At 39.9% G+C, this 18,097-nt stretch overlaps 1 protein-coding gene across 1 annotated transcript in view; it reads right to left on the reverse strand.

Moving 5' to 3' along the window:
- The window catches only part of LOC111925366 (ATP-binding cassette sub-family A member 13), a 145,263-nt gene that overhangs the window by 40,942 nt on the left and 86,224 nt on the right, over window positions 1-18,097 (reverse strand). Inside the window, exon 32 of the mRNA XM_086880899.1 lies at window positions 11,483-11,630. Within this exon, the coding sequence (XP_086737025.1) occupies window positions 11,483-11,630 (148 nt within the window). The remainder of the gene's footprint in view (window positions 1-11,482; window positions 11,631-18,097) is intronic.

Raw genomic sequence — 18,097 nt, forward strand, 5'->3', positions numbered from 1 at the left:
GTGCTATGATGCAAATCCCCCTTTCTATGAAGGCATTGCTCTTGATGGTTCTGTTTTACTTATTCCACCTCAGATAACCCGAGCCAGTGTAGGTGGGACAACCCCCAGAGAGGAGTCTTTCTAGACTTTCTAGACTTTCTAGACCAAATTACGGGCAGAGGGAAGTGCATAGGTGACATAGCCCAGCAGAACAGAAGCAATCTCTGTACTGAGATTGTCAGACTGAAGAGAGGAGCCAATAAGTGGGCCATTCCTTCTGACCCTGGGATGTGAGCATGTCAGCAGTCTGGAGTTAGCCCGTGTGTGTTCCTTGAAAAATTCAATGATGCGACTGACTTTTGTGTTCAAGTTTTGATTGTTCCTAGAGTGATGTACCACCAGGAAAATGAAGTGTACAGTTCCTTTGAAGAATCTAATTGGCTCCAGTAAAGAGAGATAATAACAGGCAAAATGATTGCGATGCTACTCGGACTAGGAGCGACTGGTGCAGCCACAGGGGTCACTGCCATCGCAACCCAACAGCAAGGGTTCTCTTAGCTGCAGATAGCGATCAATGAAGACCTGCGGAGGATCGAAAGATCCATCTCTCTTTTAGAGAAGTCCTTGTCTTTGCTCTCTGAGGTTGTCTTACAAAATAGACATGGGCTAGATCTTCTGCTAATGCAGCAAGGAGGCCTCTGTGCCGCCTTAAAGGAAGAGTGTTGCTTTTATGCTGATCACACCGGAGTGGTCAGAGATTCTATGGCTGAATTGAGGGAAGGATTAGCCCAGAGAAAGAGAGATAGAGAGGCTCAACAAGGGTGGTTTGAATCACTGTTTAACCAGTGTCCGTGGCTGACCACCTTGGTGTCCACCCTGATAGGAACAATCGTAATGATCTTTATTAGTGTTTATCTTTGGACTGTGTGTTTTAAATAAGCTTGTGTCTTTTGTCAAGAACCGACTAGAAAGAGTCAACATCCTGTTTGTAGAAAGACAGCAGATACTCTAAGAATGCACTTGGTCACCGCGTGTGCCTTTTGTTTGTTAATAAAAAACTGTGGTGTCTATTTTATAAGTTTTTAGCCTTTTTAGTTAAGTATAGTGCACCTTATATTTTTACTCAAATCTATTATATCTACTTTTAAAACTTTTCGTAATATAGATAAGTTAGATAAAATGTTTAAAAACAGATATACATAAAATAACATTAGAACTTTCAAGACTAATACACCTTATATTCTAGCAAATTTAATTAAGCATAAGGAGGGGGGGAAATGTGGGAGCTAGGGCCCGGTGGTCGGAAAATACCGGGATGTAATGGAAAGATAGAGTCACCCCCCTCCTCCATAGTTTATGGTAATGACCCCCGTAATTAGCCAATAGCACCTAGCTGTGATGAAAGCAGATGGGAGTAACACTGTGACCCTAGGTTATAAAGTGTCAAATTCTTCACCAATAAACGCCGTTTTTGCCATCCATCACATTGGTGTTGTGTGCAAATGGACTGAGTGACCTGGGATTGGTCACCGTGCCATTCCTGAACCAGGTCCTCTGCCTCACAAAAGGCAACAGATTGGAAAAGGAATTACCCCCATATTTGGATGATCCCACAGGGGTGGGGGGAAAGATAGAGGAATATTTGGGAAATGTGGATTATACATGGAAGGATTAGGATTTTCTTTTGGGGATTTTGTTTGGGTCATCAGAGAAACGAATGATTTTGCAGAAAGCTCGGCAGCTGTGGGAAGATGAACATCCACAAACAGTGGCGCGGGGGGCTGGACCTAATGCACCTACAGTGGATGATGCCATTCCCCAGGTAGACCCTCAGTGGGATCCAAGTAACCAGGCCAGTCTGGCTTGCCTCCACGATTACTGTGCTTATTTGATTAGGGCAATCAAATCAGTGGTTCCCAGAACTAACAACATAGCTAAGGCTATGTCGTTAGAACAGGAGAAACATGAAAGCCCCTCTCATTGGTTAGAGAGGATTAGGGATGCCTTGCGGAAGCATGGGGGGATGGATCCTGCAGGGGGGGATGGATCCTGCAGGGGGAGCCTTTGACACATTGCTGAAGGTACAATTTGTTACTAAAGTTTGGCCTGACATAAGGAAAGGAGTACAAAAAGATCAAGAGTGGCAGAATAAGCCTCTAGAAGAATTGGTGAGAAAAATACAGCAAATATATGTAAAAAGGAATGAATAAAAAGTAAAAGCTAAGGCAAAGATGGTGGCAGACTTTTTGCAGCTCCAAAAGAATAAACCACAAGATCCAAGGGGTCCTCCAGTACAGAGGGGACAGGGTCGACCACAAAGAGGTGACCAGGGCATTGGACAGGGGAGAACTGACCCAAACAGCGGTTGAGGAGGAACCAATGTGCTATCTGCAGGGCAGAAGTGCATTGGAAAAGGGAATGCCCACAGAAAGAGCTGGACCCACAAGAGGAAGAAGTCCAGAGGATAATGGAAATGGATTATTAGGAATGCCAGGGGCTTCAGTTATACCAAGGACCCACCAGTCAGGAGTCCTTGATAACTTTTAAAGTGGGTCTGGATCAAGAGGAGACACAGTTCTGGTAGACAGAGTTGCCTCTTGATCCACCTTGAATTTTATACCTAAAGGAGGGAAACCGTCAAAAAGGTCATTGGTTATTCAAGGAGTAAGCGTAAAGGATGAGAGAGTACATTTTATTCAACCGCTGTTAATAGATATGGGGGACAAGTTTGAAATGCATGAATTCCTGTTTGTTCCTAATTGTGATTTTAATTTACTGAGAAGAGATTTGATGGCAAAAATTGGAATGCAAATTAGTATTGTAAAAAATAACAGAGAGTCCAGCACTGTGATATCTTAGTGTAAAATGTCCGAGAACACTTACGCTGAAATATATCCAGAAGCATGGGCAGCTCAAGGGAAATACGGAATATTAGACATAGAGCCTCTCCAAATTACTTTGAAGCAACCAGGACAAGTGGTGTCTTCCCTCTTTCAAGGGAAGGAAGGAAGGGATTACAGCATATCATTGCTAAAAGCAGGTCTTCTGGAGCGGTGCATGTCTCCCTATAATACCCCTATCCTGCCGGTTAAGAAACCAGACAGAACCTACAGAATGGTGAAAGATTTAATAATAAATTGTCAAATCAAGGCATCCCACATTTCTGGATCCTTATACAATCCTGAACCAGATCCCTTCTTCACACCAGTATTATTCAGTACTGGACTTGAAGGATGCTTTCTGGGGGTGTCTGATTATATAAGATAGTAAACAGTATTTTGCCTTTGAGTGGGAACAAGAGGAAGGAGGTAAAATGGTAAAGCAGCAATTGACTTGGACAGTCCTCCCGCAGAGTTATACAGAGTCACCTGTTTTGTTTGGACAAGCTTTGCAGAAAATATTAAGAGAGCTTGCTCCACTCTCAGGAGTTAAGTTGTTGCAGTATGTGGATGATTTGCTGTTATTGGGAGAACAGGAGGAGATGGTTGAAAAAGCTACTGTAAAACTGCTTAATTTTCTTGTTAGAAAAGGATTTAGAGTGTCTGAAAAGAAAGCAGAGTTTGTAGAGAAGAAGGTCAAATATTTGGGGCATATTTTAACTGGAGGGTTACGATGTATTGATCCAGAAAGAATACAAGGAATTCTACAAGTACCATTACCCCAAACAAAAAGGGAGTTGCAGCAGTTTCTAGGGTTGATGGGATACTGCCTAGTATGGATAGAGGACTGTTCTGTTGTGGCCAGACCTTTATATGGCTTTTTAACACAAGATGGTCCTAATGTTGTGGTATGGACACCAGAAGGAGAGCAAAGCTTTAAAAAATTACGACAAATTGGTTAATGCCCCAGGTCCTAGCTCTTCCAGACACAGAAAAGGAATTTGAACTATATGTGGATGTTAAACAGGGTCATCCTAAAGGAATTCTGGTGCAAGAGGATGGGGGAACAAGAAGGCCTGTTGCCTACTTTTCTAAAATATTAGACCCAGTATCCAGAGGCTGGCCCCATTGTCTGCAAAACTGTGCAGCCACAGCTTTGATTGTGGCTGAGGCCCAAAAGCTGACAAGCTTTCTGATACCTGATTGTTAAAGTTTCACACCAGATTAAAGCTTTGTTTACTGAGAGAGCCTCTTAAGTGGATGACCAGCCCACGGTTATTACAGTGTGAGTCTTGTTTAATGGACAGGAGGATTTAGAATTTAAAAGTGGGGAAGGGTTTAACCCAGCCTCCTGTTTGAATGGCCCTGAAGAGGGGAGCCAGGGCAAATTCCATGACTGCATTCAGGTAATAGATCTCCAGACCAAGGTGAGGGAAGATCTACAAGACATTCCATGGCCTGAGGGAGAAAATGTGTTTATTGATGGGTCTTCAAGGGTAATAGAAGGAAGGCAATTCAAAGGATACTCTGTCGTGAATGGAAAGCAATTAAAGGAAGGGGGGAGGTTACTGCCCACCTTGTCAGCTCAGACAGTGGACAACTCTGTGCTCTTGTGAGAGCCTGTGAATTACATGGAGACAAGACAGTAATTGTTTTTACTGATTCTAAATATGCATATGAGGCGATACATATATTTGGGAAACTGTGGGAAGAGAGAGGTTTATTAACTTGCAGAGGAAAGATGTTGGCTCATGAGAACTTAATCTCCCGCCTATTGGAGGTGGTGGATTTACCAAAAAAAGGTAGCAATAATACACATCAAGGGGCACCAGGCAGGCTGCTCAGAAGAGGCAATAGGAAACAGACTAGCTGATGAAGAAGCTTGAAAAGCTGCATCATTGCCAGAAATCTCTAAGATACTTCCCTTGCTCCCAGTAACTGCCCCCTTGCCAGAGAAGTTGTCTTTTCCACTAGAAGAACTTGAGATAGTTAAAAAGAGTGGGGCAGAGGAAAGAGGGGGTAATTGGTTTACAAGGGATGGTAAGCAGTGGATACCAAAAACTCTAGCCTTACAGTTGTTAAAACAACTTCATGAAGGAGGTCATTCAGGATCCTGAGAGATAGCAGAAGCCTTCCTCAAAATGTATGCTGCTGTGGGTCTAAAAAGACCCACAGAGTAAAAATTCTGGCAAAGTGAGCTATTGAGGGTTATTTGATTTGCAGTAAAACCAGTAACAGAGTTAAAAAGAAACTTGCCAGGGGAGGGAGGCCTTGGGCTGTACATCCCTTCCAGAGATGCCAGGTAGATGTTACTGAAATGCCTCGAGTGGCAAGATTTAAATATCTTTTGGTAATGGTATGTCAGTTAACAGGGTGGCCAGAAGCATCTCCAGTCGTTTCAGCAACTGCAGGGTCAGTTATTAAAGTATTTTTGTAGAAAAAAAATTCCAAGATATGGGATTGTGGAAGCAGTAGATTCAGGGGAATTCATTTTACCGGAAAAAATTCTTAAAGGAGTAATGACTGCTTTAGGGATACAATGGAACCTCCACACCCCCTAGCACCCCCAAAGCTCAGGCCAGGTTGAAAGGATGAACGGGGAAATAAAAAAACACCTTCTGAAGGTGGTGATAGAAACGAAAATGCCGTAGGTGTGGCTCTTGCCACTAGTTTTGGCAAGAATAAGGGCCAGACCCAGGAGGGATATTCAACTATCTCCCTTTGAATTGATGTTTGGAATTCTTTATCCTTGTAATTCTCAGCCTGGGGCAGGGGTAGAGATAAGCAATGTATATTTAAAAAATATGTGGCCCAGATACTGTCTCTTGTGAAATCTCTTTGACAGGAAGCTCAGCTGACACAGACTCTGCCTTTGGACTTGGCTGTTCACAACATCCAACCAGGAGATTGGGTCCTAGTTAAAGAGTGCAAAGAAGTACCACTAGTAGCTAAGTGGTACGGACATTTCCAGGTGTCACTGACCACAGAAACAGCCATCAAGACAGCTGAACACGGGTGGACCCATCACACTCAGGTCAAGGTCTCTAAGGCCCCAGAGGTTTAGACATCTCAGCTGGAGGAGAAGGATGGGAAGCCGTGACTGATACTCCACAGGAGTGGACTGGAGCAGTAGCCGTGCTGAAATAGTCTGTTTGGGCATCCCTACTCACAGATCTCCAGTCACTGGGACCAATCCATGCTGTCATTGCTTTCTTTATGCTAAGCTGTTTCTGTGCCTTCACTTGCCACAGGTGGTGTGGAAGGCAATGTGAAAGTGAAAATTAGGTTAGGAAATGAGATTATTACACTATTAGAATGTTTCTCTTAATAATCTTACCGTTTTATTGTCAGTTAAGTTGGGGCCAAAAATGGGAAAATAATTTTTTTTAACCTTAGGAGATGTAGCAAAAACCTTTAACCTTAGCAATTGTCGAGTCTGCAGAAGGCCAGGGGGATCTGAAAACTAGCCATGGATGGCTAGCCCAATCAAGTCTAAATGGTGGGTTAGCACCCTGAGAGAAGTCCGTAATGAAACAAGATTTTGGGACAAAGAAAGAAGTGCATGGCAGCTTCATTCTTCTGAAAGAGGCATATATTGTCTAAATAGAACAAGTAGCATATACGTGGGAAAAAGCATTTGTGATTGGACTTTATCTTTGGGTTTAGATTGTTGGACCCCCAACTCCCTTCCTTATGATTGTTCCAGATATCAAGGCAGATGGAATCAAACGCATGTTAAGCTCACTAATGGTAGCTGGGTAAGGTATTCCTTCCATAATTACCAAAAGGATTTTAAAAGTTGTAAAGCACTGGGAAAGGATAAGTTTTCTGACTCCTTATTTTTAAGCTGCCCCCGAGATAATTCCACATGTCAGACACATGTTGTCCGTGATTATCAGTGGAAATGGCAACACTGGAATGGAACTCAAACCCTTTTCAATAGGTTCTGGTCCAGATCTAACAAAACAGATCTGGGATGTAACTGCAAGTGGAAACCTCATGTAAGAGCTTGGAAATGTAAATATTGTGATTCTTATCACAAAGCAACTATAGTTGGGGAACCACTAGGCCCAGAACCAAGCTGTATTTTGACCCACCAATTGATGATGAAAATTGGAAAGGTCCCTTTGCCAATGGGACCTGGGCTTTAAAGGGCCATTATTGGATTTGTGGCCAGTATGCTTACCACAGGTTACCCCCAAACTGGTCAAGAATATGTTATGTGGGGTATATTAGACCACTGTTCTTTCTGCTACCACAAGTTCAGGGAAATCAGTTTGGAGTCAAAGTATATGGTGATCTAATTAGCAAAAATCAGTCAATTGATGCATCCCTGGCTGGAGGGAGCATCCAAAACTGGAGGCAAAGATGAATGGCCAACTGAATGAATCATACAACACTATGGACCAGCTACTTGGAACCCAAATGAATTAATACCAGGTGCCAGAGAACCCGTTTATAATTTAAATCAGATAATTAGGTTGCAAGCTGTCTTCGAAATAATAATTAACCAGGCAGCTACAGCTCTTGACCTTCTTGCTGACCAGTCTCCTCAGATGAGAAATGCAATATTTCAACATTGGATGGTATTAGACTATTTATTAGCAGAAAAAGGGGGAGTGTGTGGCAAATTAAATGACTCAAACTGCTGTTTGCAAATAGATGACAATAGAAAAGTGGTGAAACAGATAACAAAAAGAATAAGAAAGTTAGCTCATATACCGGTCCAAACATGAAAAGGATGCGAATGCGACATGTTTTCATGGTTGCCTGGTGGACTATGGGTTAAACAAATGCTTTTTTCTCCTCTTATGTGTTGAAGCAACTCTAGTCTTTTTACTATGCATGATCCCTTGCTTAATACAACTCATTCAACATGTGATCAAAGGGATGAAGATAGTAGCCATGCCTACTGACCCCAGAGATGGCTACAAAAGGGCAGAGAGTGATGCCACTGCAAATAATTGTAAAACCAGAAAAGATCAAGAACAAAAAATTAAGCCAATGATAACTAAAGTCTGTAAAGACAATTACTAAAAATTAAAAGAGGAGGGATTGAGAGGAAGGACAGGTTTGTCTTTACAAACAAGCTGTGGGTCTGCTGATAAGATGGAACTGTCACTGAGAGATAGCAGAAACAATGGGATGGATTCCACTGAAAGATGAAAGGGACACTGAGGAAACACCATGAATTCCACAAGAGTTAAGAATTAAGAGGGGGTTATGCATAGGGGGTGGGGGGGGGGGGGGGGGTGAATCTCAGGTATTAGGCATTCTGGGAAGCCTGTACCTCTCAAGTACCTCAGCCCATGGGGAAAGAGAGAAGGGACATGTGGCTGGAAAATTAAGGTAAAAAGGAGGCTGCGCCCTCCAAAAATTTTAGAGACCTCAGGGGAATGCCCCATGGTCTCTCCCTTTATTCAAATAAAATAAAAGGACTCCTCTGTCTCCTTTTTGGACATAAACCTCTGGTGTTTGTGGATTAATTTTCCTGACAATTTTTTCTGAGCTGTTGTCTTGGGTTGCAATGCAAGATGAAACCAAAGGTATTCTATTACCCTCTGTTAAAACCAGATGTGGCAGTGTTCTTTATCTCTTCCAGGACCCATCCTCCCTCCAGGGGCATATCTTCTGTTACTGGGCCATTGAGTCCACTGCATGACTGATAAAATTACGTCATCCCATTGTGAGATGCGTCACCCAGGGCAGTGGAGCCAAGCATTCCTACTTGGATAAAATCAGACTCAGAACAGCACAGGCAGCATTTCTCCACTGGATTCCCAGAGGAAAGACCAGCTCCATCTACACCACCAGATGTTCAGAGGAAAGGTACACCCTTCTATGGGATCATTGCTTCAACAGAAACACACATCTGTCACTCCAGGAGGACTGCAGCCACCATTTAATTGGACTGCAACCAACATCCTGACAAACAGGGTGTCAGGGTGTATTCTGACTGTCAGTGGGTTGTTTGGGTTTTTTCTTGTTGGTTTCTTTTTTTACTACTGCATTTTTATTTTAATTTTCCTAGTAAAGAACTGTTATTCTTATTCCCACATCTTTGCCTAAGAGTCCATTGATTTCAAGATTATAATAATTCAGAGGGGGATGGTTTACATTTTTCCATTTCAAGGGAGGTTTCTGCCTTCCTTAGTACACACCTGTATTTTCAAACCAAGACAGCAGTATGCAAGTAGCATTTTTTAAAACAAATAATGTCCAAGCTTTGTCCTAGACAATGGATACTGCCCAAGACAAGGGACAAAGACTTGCAAGAATCACTTATATTCCCCAGGGTTTTATCCAGAAATACCCAAATGATCAGCTTAAGACAGTAAAAATTCAAAATACTGCCTGTCTGATGAATACTCAATGTCCCTTACGGGAATCATACTTTTTTTATGAAATAGCAGAGGAAGAAAAAGAAAACAGGCTGGAGAGAGCTAGAAAGCAGCCCTCTCACATACAGTCAAATTGCAAACCACTTTTATACCCTGAGGAAAAAGCCAGAAAAACTCTGAGTAGTAGGGAAGGAAAAAAAAAAAAAAGGAAAAAAAAAAGGTATTTCAGTTCATGCAGTTTGGCTTCTGGAAAAAAATGAAAGGAAAACAACAGGCAGTATTCTGGAGATTGTGAGGGCAGTGCTACAGCAATAGCTACTACTTGGGACCAGTCTATACAGCAGGAATTGACAATTGACATATACCAGTTTCATATCACACTACAGTTTTCTCATGTTAATAGAGATGCAGTTAAGCAAAAAAGACTGAGCAGCTTAAGTCAGGTCATATTGTAAACTTCCATCTGCTGATACAGACCCCCCCCCATATTTTACACTGTATCCATTTCATACTTAATTTCTGGTATTGGCTAACTGAATACCTCATTACAGAAAAAAAAGAACTCACTCTGCTGAACAGCACAGCTACACCTGTATCTGTAAATCCAAGAGCTCTCAGTGATATTCCCAGATACTGTCAACTTCTCTAATAGTAAGCTCTCAAAGCATTTCTTTGGCCTGTTCTTGGACAACCCCAAGCTCTGTGTGGCAGCTGGAGCGTTTAAGGGAATGCTCTCATCTTGTGAAGTTTAAGACAGCAGAATGCTGACGGCTCTTATCCCAGTGTCTAGGTGTTTCATTTATTTATACAGAATCATACAACAATTTTTAGTTCCATCAAAATTAAATAGTATCTCTGAAGAAAAGTTTTTCAGAGGTACAAGACTCATGACGTGGTGTTCTTTCACAGTTCTTTAAGTGTGATAGCGAAGGCATTAAACCATTCATAATTTCTTTTAGGGTTTTTGTGCACGAGATTTCATTTGCAATAATTTTATTTTACTATCTGCAGTGATGGTATTGTGTTTTGAACTGGCATATCAGACAGAAAAAAAATCCACATTATTTAAATAAAATTGTGGTAATGAAAAACCTTATTACTAAAGTTGTTAAGATGAAATATTAGGTAGTTTCTTATGTTAAAAAGGTACAATTGTTCAATAAACTTGTCTTGGTTTGGAAGACAGGTGTCTGCTAGGGAAGGCAGGAGCTTCCCTTGGAATGAAAAACGTAAATCCTCTCCCTCCGAATTAGTATAATTTTGAAATTAAGGGGCTCTCAGGCAAAGATATGGGGATAGGAATAACAGTTCTTTGCTAGTATGTATAATAAAGCAAACAAACAACAACTCTGGCATTAACACCAAACAGAAGAGGAACCCAGTGACCCTTCTCGGCCGCAGGTGCTTTCCCCGTTGGTGCAGTTCCGGGCATGGCCAGCAGGGGCGCTGCTGCTCCCGGGGGACAGGAGGTGCGTTGATTCCCCCGTGGCTGCAGGGGTCGCTGTGGCGAGGGCGTGAGGAGCACGCGGTAATGGTGGCTTTGTCCCAGACAGGAAGGGGTGGGAGAGAGACTTTGCTTCACAGACACCCCTGGGACAGTCAATCCCGGTGTTCCAGCAGGACTTATGGAAACAGCAAGCTGGGCTGGCAGGAATGAGCAAAAATCCCAGGGTGGCAGCAAGATATATCAGAAGTTCCAGAGCTGTGGCTGGAACCACGGGAAGTCTCAGCAGGCAGGAGGTGCAGGGCCACAGTGCAGCGAAAGCTTGGAGCAGCGCCAAAGAGCAATGGGGACAGAATAGTGGCAGCCCAGCTCCCAGCAGGGCAGAGAGGGGTGAGCCCAAGATCCAGGCACCCGATCAGACAAGGATAGGTCCCTCGTTTAATGAGGTAGATGTTAATAAGGTCTCAGTACAATGCTGCTCGTATGAGCAAAGGCTCACCCACAGAAAGGATGAGGCAGTACAGGACTGGGCTCTGGTGGTGAATTCTCTTTGCCCTAACCAGCAAGTTGCCTGTCCTCCTTGAAACCCAAAGCGAGAGCTCCCCTGCAGCTCCCCTACCCCTATCGTTTTGCCTGTCCAAATCTCCAGGTATCCTCTCCCCTCTCCCCTGAGTTTGGCCACTCTTGTTTTTCTTAAGTACCCATAATTTCCCAATAGTCAGTTTCTCAGCTACTTATGGGAAAACATTCCGTAAGTACAAAAGAAACACAACCCCCAACAAAACCCCACGGTGCAGCCTGGCAATAGGTCCCTCTCCACATCTGTTTTGGATAGTTACCTTATGGATATCCTGCTTTGGAATTCCACGCAGTGTGCAGTAATAATAAAGATGCTCCCAGCCTGTTAAAAGTTCATCCAGAGCATCTTGCTGTGGACAATATCCAATAATACTTTCAGAGCTAGCTGAGAGTATATCAATTTCAGACCTGTTTAAAGAAAAAGAAAAATACTTGAATGTTGCTTAACACATCCCATGGCCCTGGGTTCCACCCCTGGGATACAAGACAAACATGCATAACCTCAAGTCTGCAGATAAAGGAGTTTGAGTCTCTTTGCCGTGTTTACTTAGAGCAGCATCACCCACAAACAATGCACATTTTTTGTCCCTTTTGGATTAGCACAGCCTACCAGCATGTCACTGTTGTGACAGTGTGTGTGTCAAGGTCAACAGACCAACACATGAAGAAGAGATGTTCATGAGAATTAATGCTTACCAGTTTTATGTCTCTTATGTTTTTGGTAGTACCTGCTCTAAGGAGATAAATTTCAAACCACATGGTGCTCATATTGGATATTATACTATATACAATATTATATTTGTATTGATAACATTGAATATTGAAGAGGAAGGACTTGAGAGAGAGGGAAATGTTGCTGTGTATTCTTTGTCCGTCTATAACCACACATACGCATGCATGCATTCTCTAAACAACAAGTGTAAAACAAAACACAGAATATTAAAGCCTAGTAACTTAAAAGACAATACTGGAAAAAGGATCAAATTATCCTGATTTAAGAGAATTTGGCCTTCACTTTGTAGCTTTAGAGCATTACTTGAAATTATGTTCATTGCTAAGAAGCAAGCTTGATTGCAAGAGTGTCTCATTACCCATAATGACACTAAATCTATCCTATTTATTCCAACATCTAATTCAACACTCAATGATGCTGATTTACATGCATGGAAAGACATGTCAAAATGAAGATACTTAATAAAATTCTAAGCTTTGAAAGAAAAAAGTTTTCAAAAGATTCTGAGTAACAGAATGTTTTTCCTCTTAGTAGTTTTCTATATTGCTGATTAAAAGAATTAAATATATGACTAATCATTTAGACACAAAGTAAATGCATTAATTGCAGGATCTACAAATACCAGCACTAGTGAAATTATAAATATGTATCTCCTATCAACAAGATTCACGAGTTTGGGGAGAAAAAATTCTGCATTTTACATAATGAACCACAGCATGAAAATATATTTTAATGCCATCAAAAGATTAATTAACATGATTATGACAAACATTGCCATGGACTAATTAGAATGGTACTTTGCTGTTAATGGCAAAGATAAAAGATTATGGTATCTTGGTTGTTTTGGATGGCACTATGTAAGTTATCTGCCTGTAGACCAGACACTTCTCTAAACAAAGTGTTTGCAAAAAGCAGCGAGTGATAGAGGAAAGAGGATAACAGAAGTGTTCTTCCTTAATTTATATCCATTTATAAGATATTTTCAGTGCAGAATTTTTACTGTCTCAGTTTCCAACCATACCTATGGCAAAATAAATCCTTCTTCTATAGTCATCTTTACCATAAGATATGGATTGAATAATGGTGGTCTTTTTGTATAACCAGTCAGTAGCAATGGATTCCTTATTTAATTAATGTAGCAAAATACTATTCATGGTGAAATGTTATCTAGATGCTGTTGAACATAGAGATGTGTCTGAGGTTTGTTTTGCTAGGAAGATTGCACAAGGTTTTCTTTTGGTGCAGCTGCTGTCTTTAGAGAAACAAGAAACTGGGCTTTTGGTAATATGCCAAGTTCAGTCAGAAGAGAACAAATAGCAGTCAGGGGTAATTTCAGGTACATTTACTCAGCATGAACTCTGTAGCTGGATAGAAATATCTTGCCTACAATGGGCCCCTACCATGAAGAACAAAATGTGGACAGCTGCAAAAAAACCCCAGACATCTTAATGTTCTTTAGCTAGAATTATATTAGAGCATCCTTACACAGTTTGCATCAGGAAATAAAAAGTGTCCTCAGTGCTAATTGTACACACAGGGCTCTAGTGCTCTGCCTATGTAAAGCACTCAGTCTAAGGTGAACAGTATCCCACTCTCCTGGTTTAGGGCAGATCTGGGAGAGATCTTCTTAATGGTGTCCCTCCACAAAGCAAATTTAAGCGGCTCCTCCCCCAACTGGTTCGGGAAAAAGATTTCTTTGGAGAAAAGTGGAAAAAACCCTGTTTATTTAAAAATAAAACCTCACCATTTGATGAGATGGAAAATCTAGAAAAGTCTTTTTCATGTGGTGTAGCTCAGCTTGCTCAGTTTCTTATCAATCCCTCTGGCTCTGGGAAGTGCCAAGGCCCAGGCCCAGTGGGGCACAGGAGTGAACTCCTGGGGTTTGTCTGGGTTTTCAGTCCAGAGTAGGTTTGAACAGATCCGGGAAAAAGGAAAAAAATAGTCCGGGGAACTTCTCTGCCTCAGATAACTAAAAACTAACTAAAAGTAAAGGAGAGCTCTGTCCTGCCATCTATCCATGATGCAGACAACACAGTCCAGGAGCAGGATGCGGGGGAGTGAGGGCTCTTTTTGAACACAAACTGCAGCTTCTTCTTACCCCGCTTCGCTCTCAGAGCCAGTCTTAAAGGTGCAGAACTTAATATGTAACATAAACAAGGTTGCTGGGGATACAAGTTTCATAAAGTCACCTCACAATACCCACCCACTGACCTTTAGCTTTCATAAAGTGAGGGCAAAGTGAGAATGCATAATTTAATATTCTTAGTCAGTTTGGTCCCTTCTTTTGCAACTCTGTCAGTTATTGCTGACCATGAACCCTTCAAGACTTCCCATTAACACAGAGATTATACTGTATTCACTAAAGAACTCATTTCCACCTCACTCCTCTCCCTCCTCTCTGTATCTGTCAAATCAAAAACAATCCAAACAAAAGACAAAAAAAAAAAAAAAAAGCCATATTAGAATTCTTTTGTTGTTTTTTTTAATGTGCAGTGTAATGCCTGTTCCTTCATCAACATCACAGAGTAGATTTTCAAATCAAAATTCTGGACATTATAATTCAATTTTGTTTAGCCAGGTCCTAAGCTTTTTCTGAAGTAATAAACAGTGTAAATAAACAATACATGAAAGAAAATCACATTATAATTTTTATTATAGTAAGTATGGTACAACAGAAAAAAAGCTCCCATCTTAGGAAATTGTCCTTGAAATTCCGTTAATTTCTCATATTTCATTTTTATGGATCTAAACTAGATGATCATTTCAAGTAGTGATGGCATGATACCAGAAAATATTCTTAGTAAATAATATACTGTAAATATTCTTTCCTTTTCTTTTTTTAGTTTCTGATTCAATTCATTAAACTAATTTTAATTCTCTTCTTCCTTAACAAACATCATCATATATGCCATTATCAGAATGAAATTTGAAATATATTTTTTAATATTTTCTGAAACATAGATTAGCATGCAGAAAAACGGTGATTATTTTTTTCTCAAGCTACAGAAAAACAGCCGTTTGTTTTCTGCCCTATTATTATCTGGATGCCAGAATTTTTTACTAGACTATTCACATTAAAAACAAGACATACCAGAGGGAAAAATCAGCTCATTTTATAAATAGAGAGAAAGAACATGTAAATATGGATTCCAACCCCTCTCAGGGCTTTTGTCCATAGTACAGTAGACACAATGAAATCTAGTGTAATATCTAAAAATTATATGGAGGAAAACAGGCTTTTACACTAATACTCAAATTTCTGTATCTTTATAATAACACAGTGTACTTGTTATCTTTGAATTCCTTTAGTAATTTTAATTACATCATCTGATCAAGTTAAGATAAAGAACATGTTTTGTCCTTCACTTTTAGACTACATTCTTATGCTCAGTCAATACTTCCCCTCATTAGTTAAGTTTTACTTTAAAGTGAACAGCTGCAACAAATGATATCACCAGAATAGTTCTAGAAATATTTCTATTTTAAATGCAGTTTTAAAGTTGCAGAATTGCATTTCTGGAACTCCTTTAGAAATGGTCAACAGAACATCTGGCATCCTCAAGAAAAATAGGGAAGTCTAGTACTTGAAGCATGGAAGATTTTGTGTTCCATCCCAGTCTGAGTACTTCAGTGAGAATCATGATATTTTGGTGCAAGACATCCTGAAAAAACATCCAGGATTCAATAAGACTTTCTTCGCTGTGGAGTCCTCATCTCATAGTTTTGTACTATTGAAGAAAGAAACTTGCCAGACTTTCAAGATACTAGGATCATAAACTAATAGCAAAGTATAGAAAAATTTTGATTGAAAGTTGTTCCTCCACTGACCATTTCAAGGCTTTTTACATTAATCTATTTATTCTGAGTGCTTAAAGAAAGCTCTACAATCTGATTTCAGGTCATATGGGGGTGGCATGGGGTACTCTGGTCAGAAAGCATTTGATGACATTGAAAAGAAACATAACCACTGGGATGAGTGAATATCATCTTGGACAAACCTATTTCCTTCTCCTGTATAAACTGGACCTGAAGTTTCCAGAAGGCCAGAGTGGCTATTGCAGAACTAGATTTAGATCTTGTTTTTCACAATGCTTACCACCAACACTGCTTATAGGTGGTTGTGGGCTGGCATTCAAAGGTAAACCTCAGTGTTGGGTTTCCAGAGACAGCTTTTTACCCCCCATATCAGTCTTATGGCTGGTTTTGGAAAAATTGTTTCACTTTTGGCTCCACTGTGTACTCTGTTTCAGTTTCATATGCCTTTTCTGCAGTTTTTGAATACAATTAAATGCAGTGATATTTATCATATTTTATATATATATATATATATATATATATATATATATATATATATATTTGCTTCTGCAGAGAGAGAAATTCCATTAATTAGTCAAAATTAAATATAAATTTACAAATTGCAAAAGTACTTTTCATTGTACTCGTAACTGCATTAGTGCAAACTAATGCTCAGTTAACATTAAAAATAATCAAGGTTAAAATTTCAGCCATTATATTGATGTAAATTTATTATTTATTATTTCTTTCAATTAAGCTATTTGAACTACATTTTTAATTATTTATCAAGCTGAATATCATACCTATTAAAAGAGTTGAATTTCTAGCTATAAAGAAATATTTTACTTTTCCCTCTCTGTAGAGATTTTTTTTGGTCCTATGGCTTTGTAATCCAATAGCTGAGATGACTGGCAAATAGGATGGGGAATTGCTGTCATGGAAGATCTCTGTGCAGAAGGAAGATAGAAATTCATGAGAGATAAATTAAGTACATGAATAAGACTGCTAAATGCTTCAGTCCTTGATGGGTAAACTTATGAACAAGATGTCATCTGGTTTATCTATTTTTTTGCATATGCATCTCACTACATTCTAAGTATGAACTTAAAATCATCTCAGCAAAATACAACAGAAAATATTGCAAAATAGAGGGCACCAAAAAGGCAAACAAACCACCAGTCATATTATTCATTATTTTACATTGACCTTGCCATGACACTTGAAAGGAATTTGACACTTTCTCTTTAAAGCTGTGGTTAGCCCTCCTCACTTGAGAGAGGTTTTATGATAGAGTCACTAAAGAGGGTTTAAACACAAGTATAGAAAGGGGAAGAAAACAAAGCTTGGTCAAAGTACACAAACGCAAAAGTGGAACAGATGTACAGCATCTGCCGATACATTAGCCCAGCAGACATTCAAAGACTATGAAGACTCACTTTGTTCTCCTTTGTTATACCACTTTGTTAAGTGTCAGCTTCTCTTTGTACTTATTTAATGCAGACCTTATTTCTTCAAGGTGTTCGACAGAAAAAGTAACTACAAAAATATTTACAGTTTCATACACTACCTTTCATTTAGACAGCTCCCACATCAGTGGCAATTTAGTTACGGCAGTAGAGCCAAGCATGAGATAATTTTAGTCCATTTTTATTCTTGTAGAGCAACAGCTGTGCTACAGAGAGCACGAAGAACTCTTCTAATTGTCGAGCAGACCATGCAGTTAATTATTAAACATATTTAAGCTTCTCAACTCTTTAAAAGCCTGTTGGTCTCGTAATGTCTTATAAAACCATACTTTCTAAATACAAGTAAACAAGTGTTCTTGAAATAATCTACTTTCTAGTAATTATCTATTTGGCTTTTGATATTTCTGCCCCTTATGAAAGGTACTGCTGGTACTTTGCTATGACTGTTTTGCTTCCAAGCCTTCTGAAGTAACTGTTTCAATGCTGCTTGTTTCTTTGGCACTCTTCAGTATTGGGGTGGCACGTATCCCTAATATGGAGACACACTCTCTAGAAGCTAATTACTTCCCTGTTTCATTTCTACAGATATGTCACTGATAACAATATTAATGACATAATACATAATAATGACATATATCATGTATATGTAATATATATATATATATATAAAATATTATCATATTATGTCATAATAATGACATAATGCCTGTGACAGGCATTATCTTCACAATATTGGCTGTGGTTAGTGATAAATTCCTATAATTTCTCTGACTGTACTAGTTTAATCACGTAACAGTAACAACTAGAATGGGTCTGCAAAGGCTGTGTAAGTTGCCTAAAAGAATTTCTGCAGAAGAATATGAAAATTTTAAAAAAACAAT

Source organism: Cyanistes caeruleus, chromosome 1 (assembly GCF_971803275.1).
Source record: "Cyanistes caeruleus chromosome 1, bCyaCae1.hap1.1, whole genome shotgun sequence".
In the NCBI taxonomy this organism is placed as follows: domain Eukaryota; kingdom Metazoa; phylum Chordata; class Aves; order Passeriformes; family Paridae; genus Cyanistes; species Cyanistes caeruleus.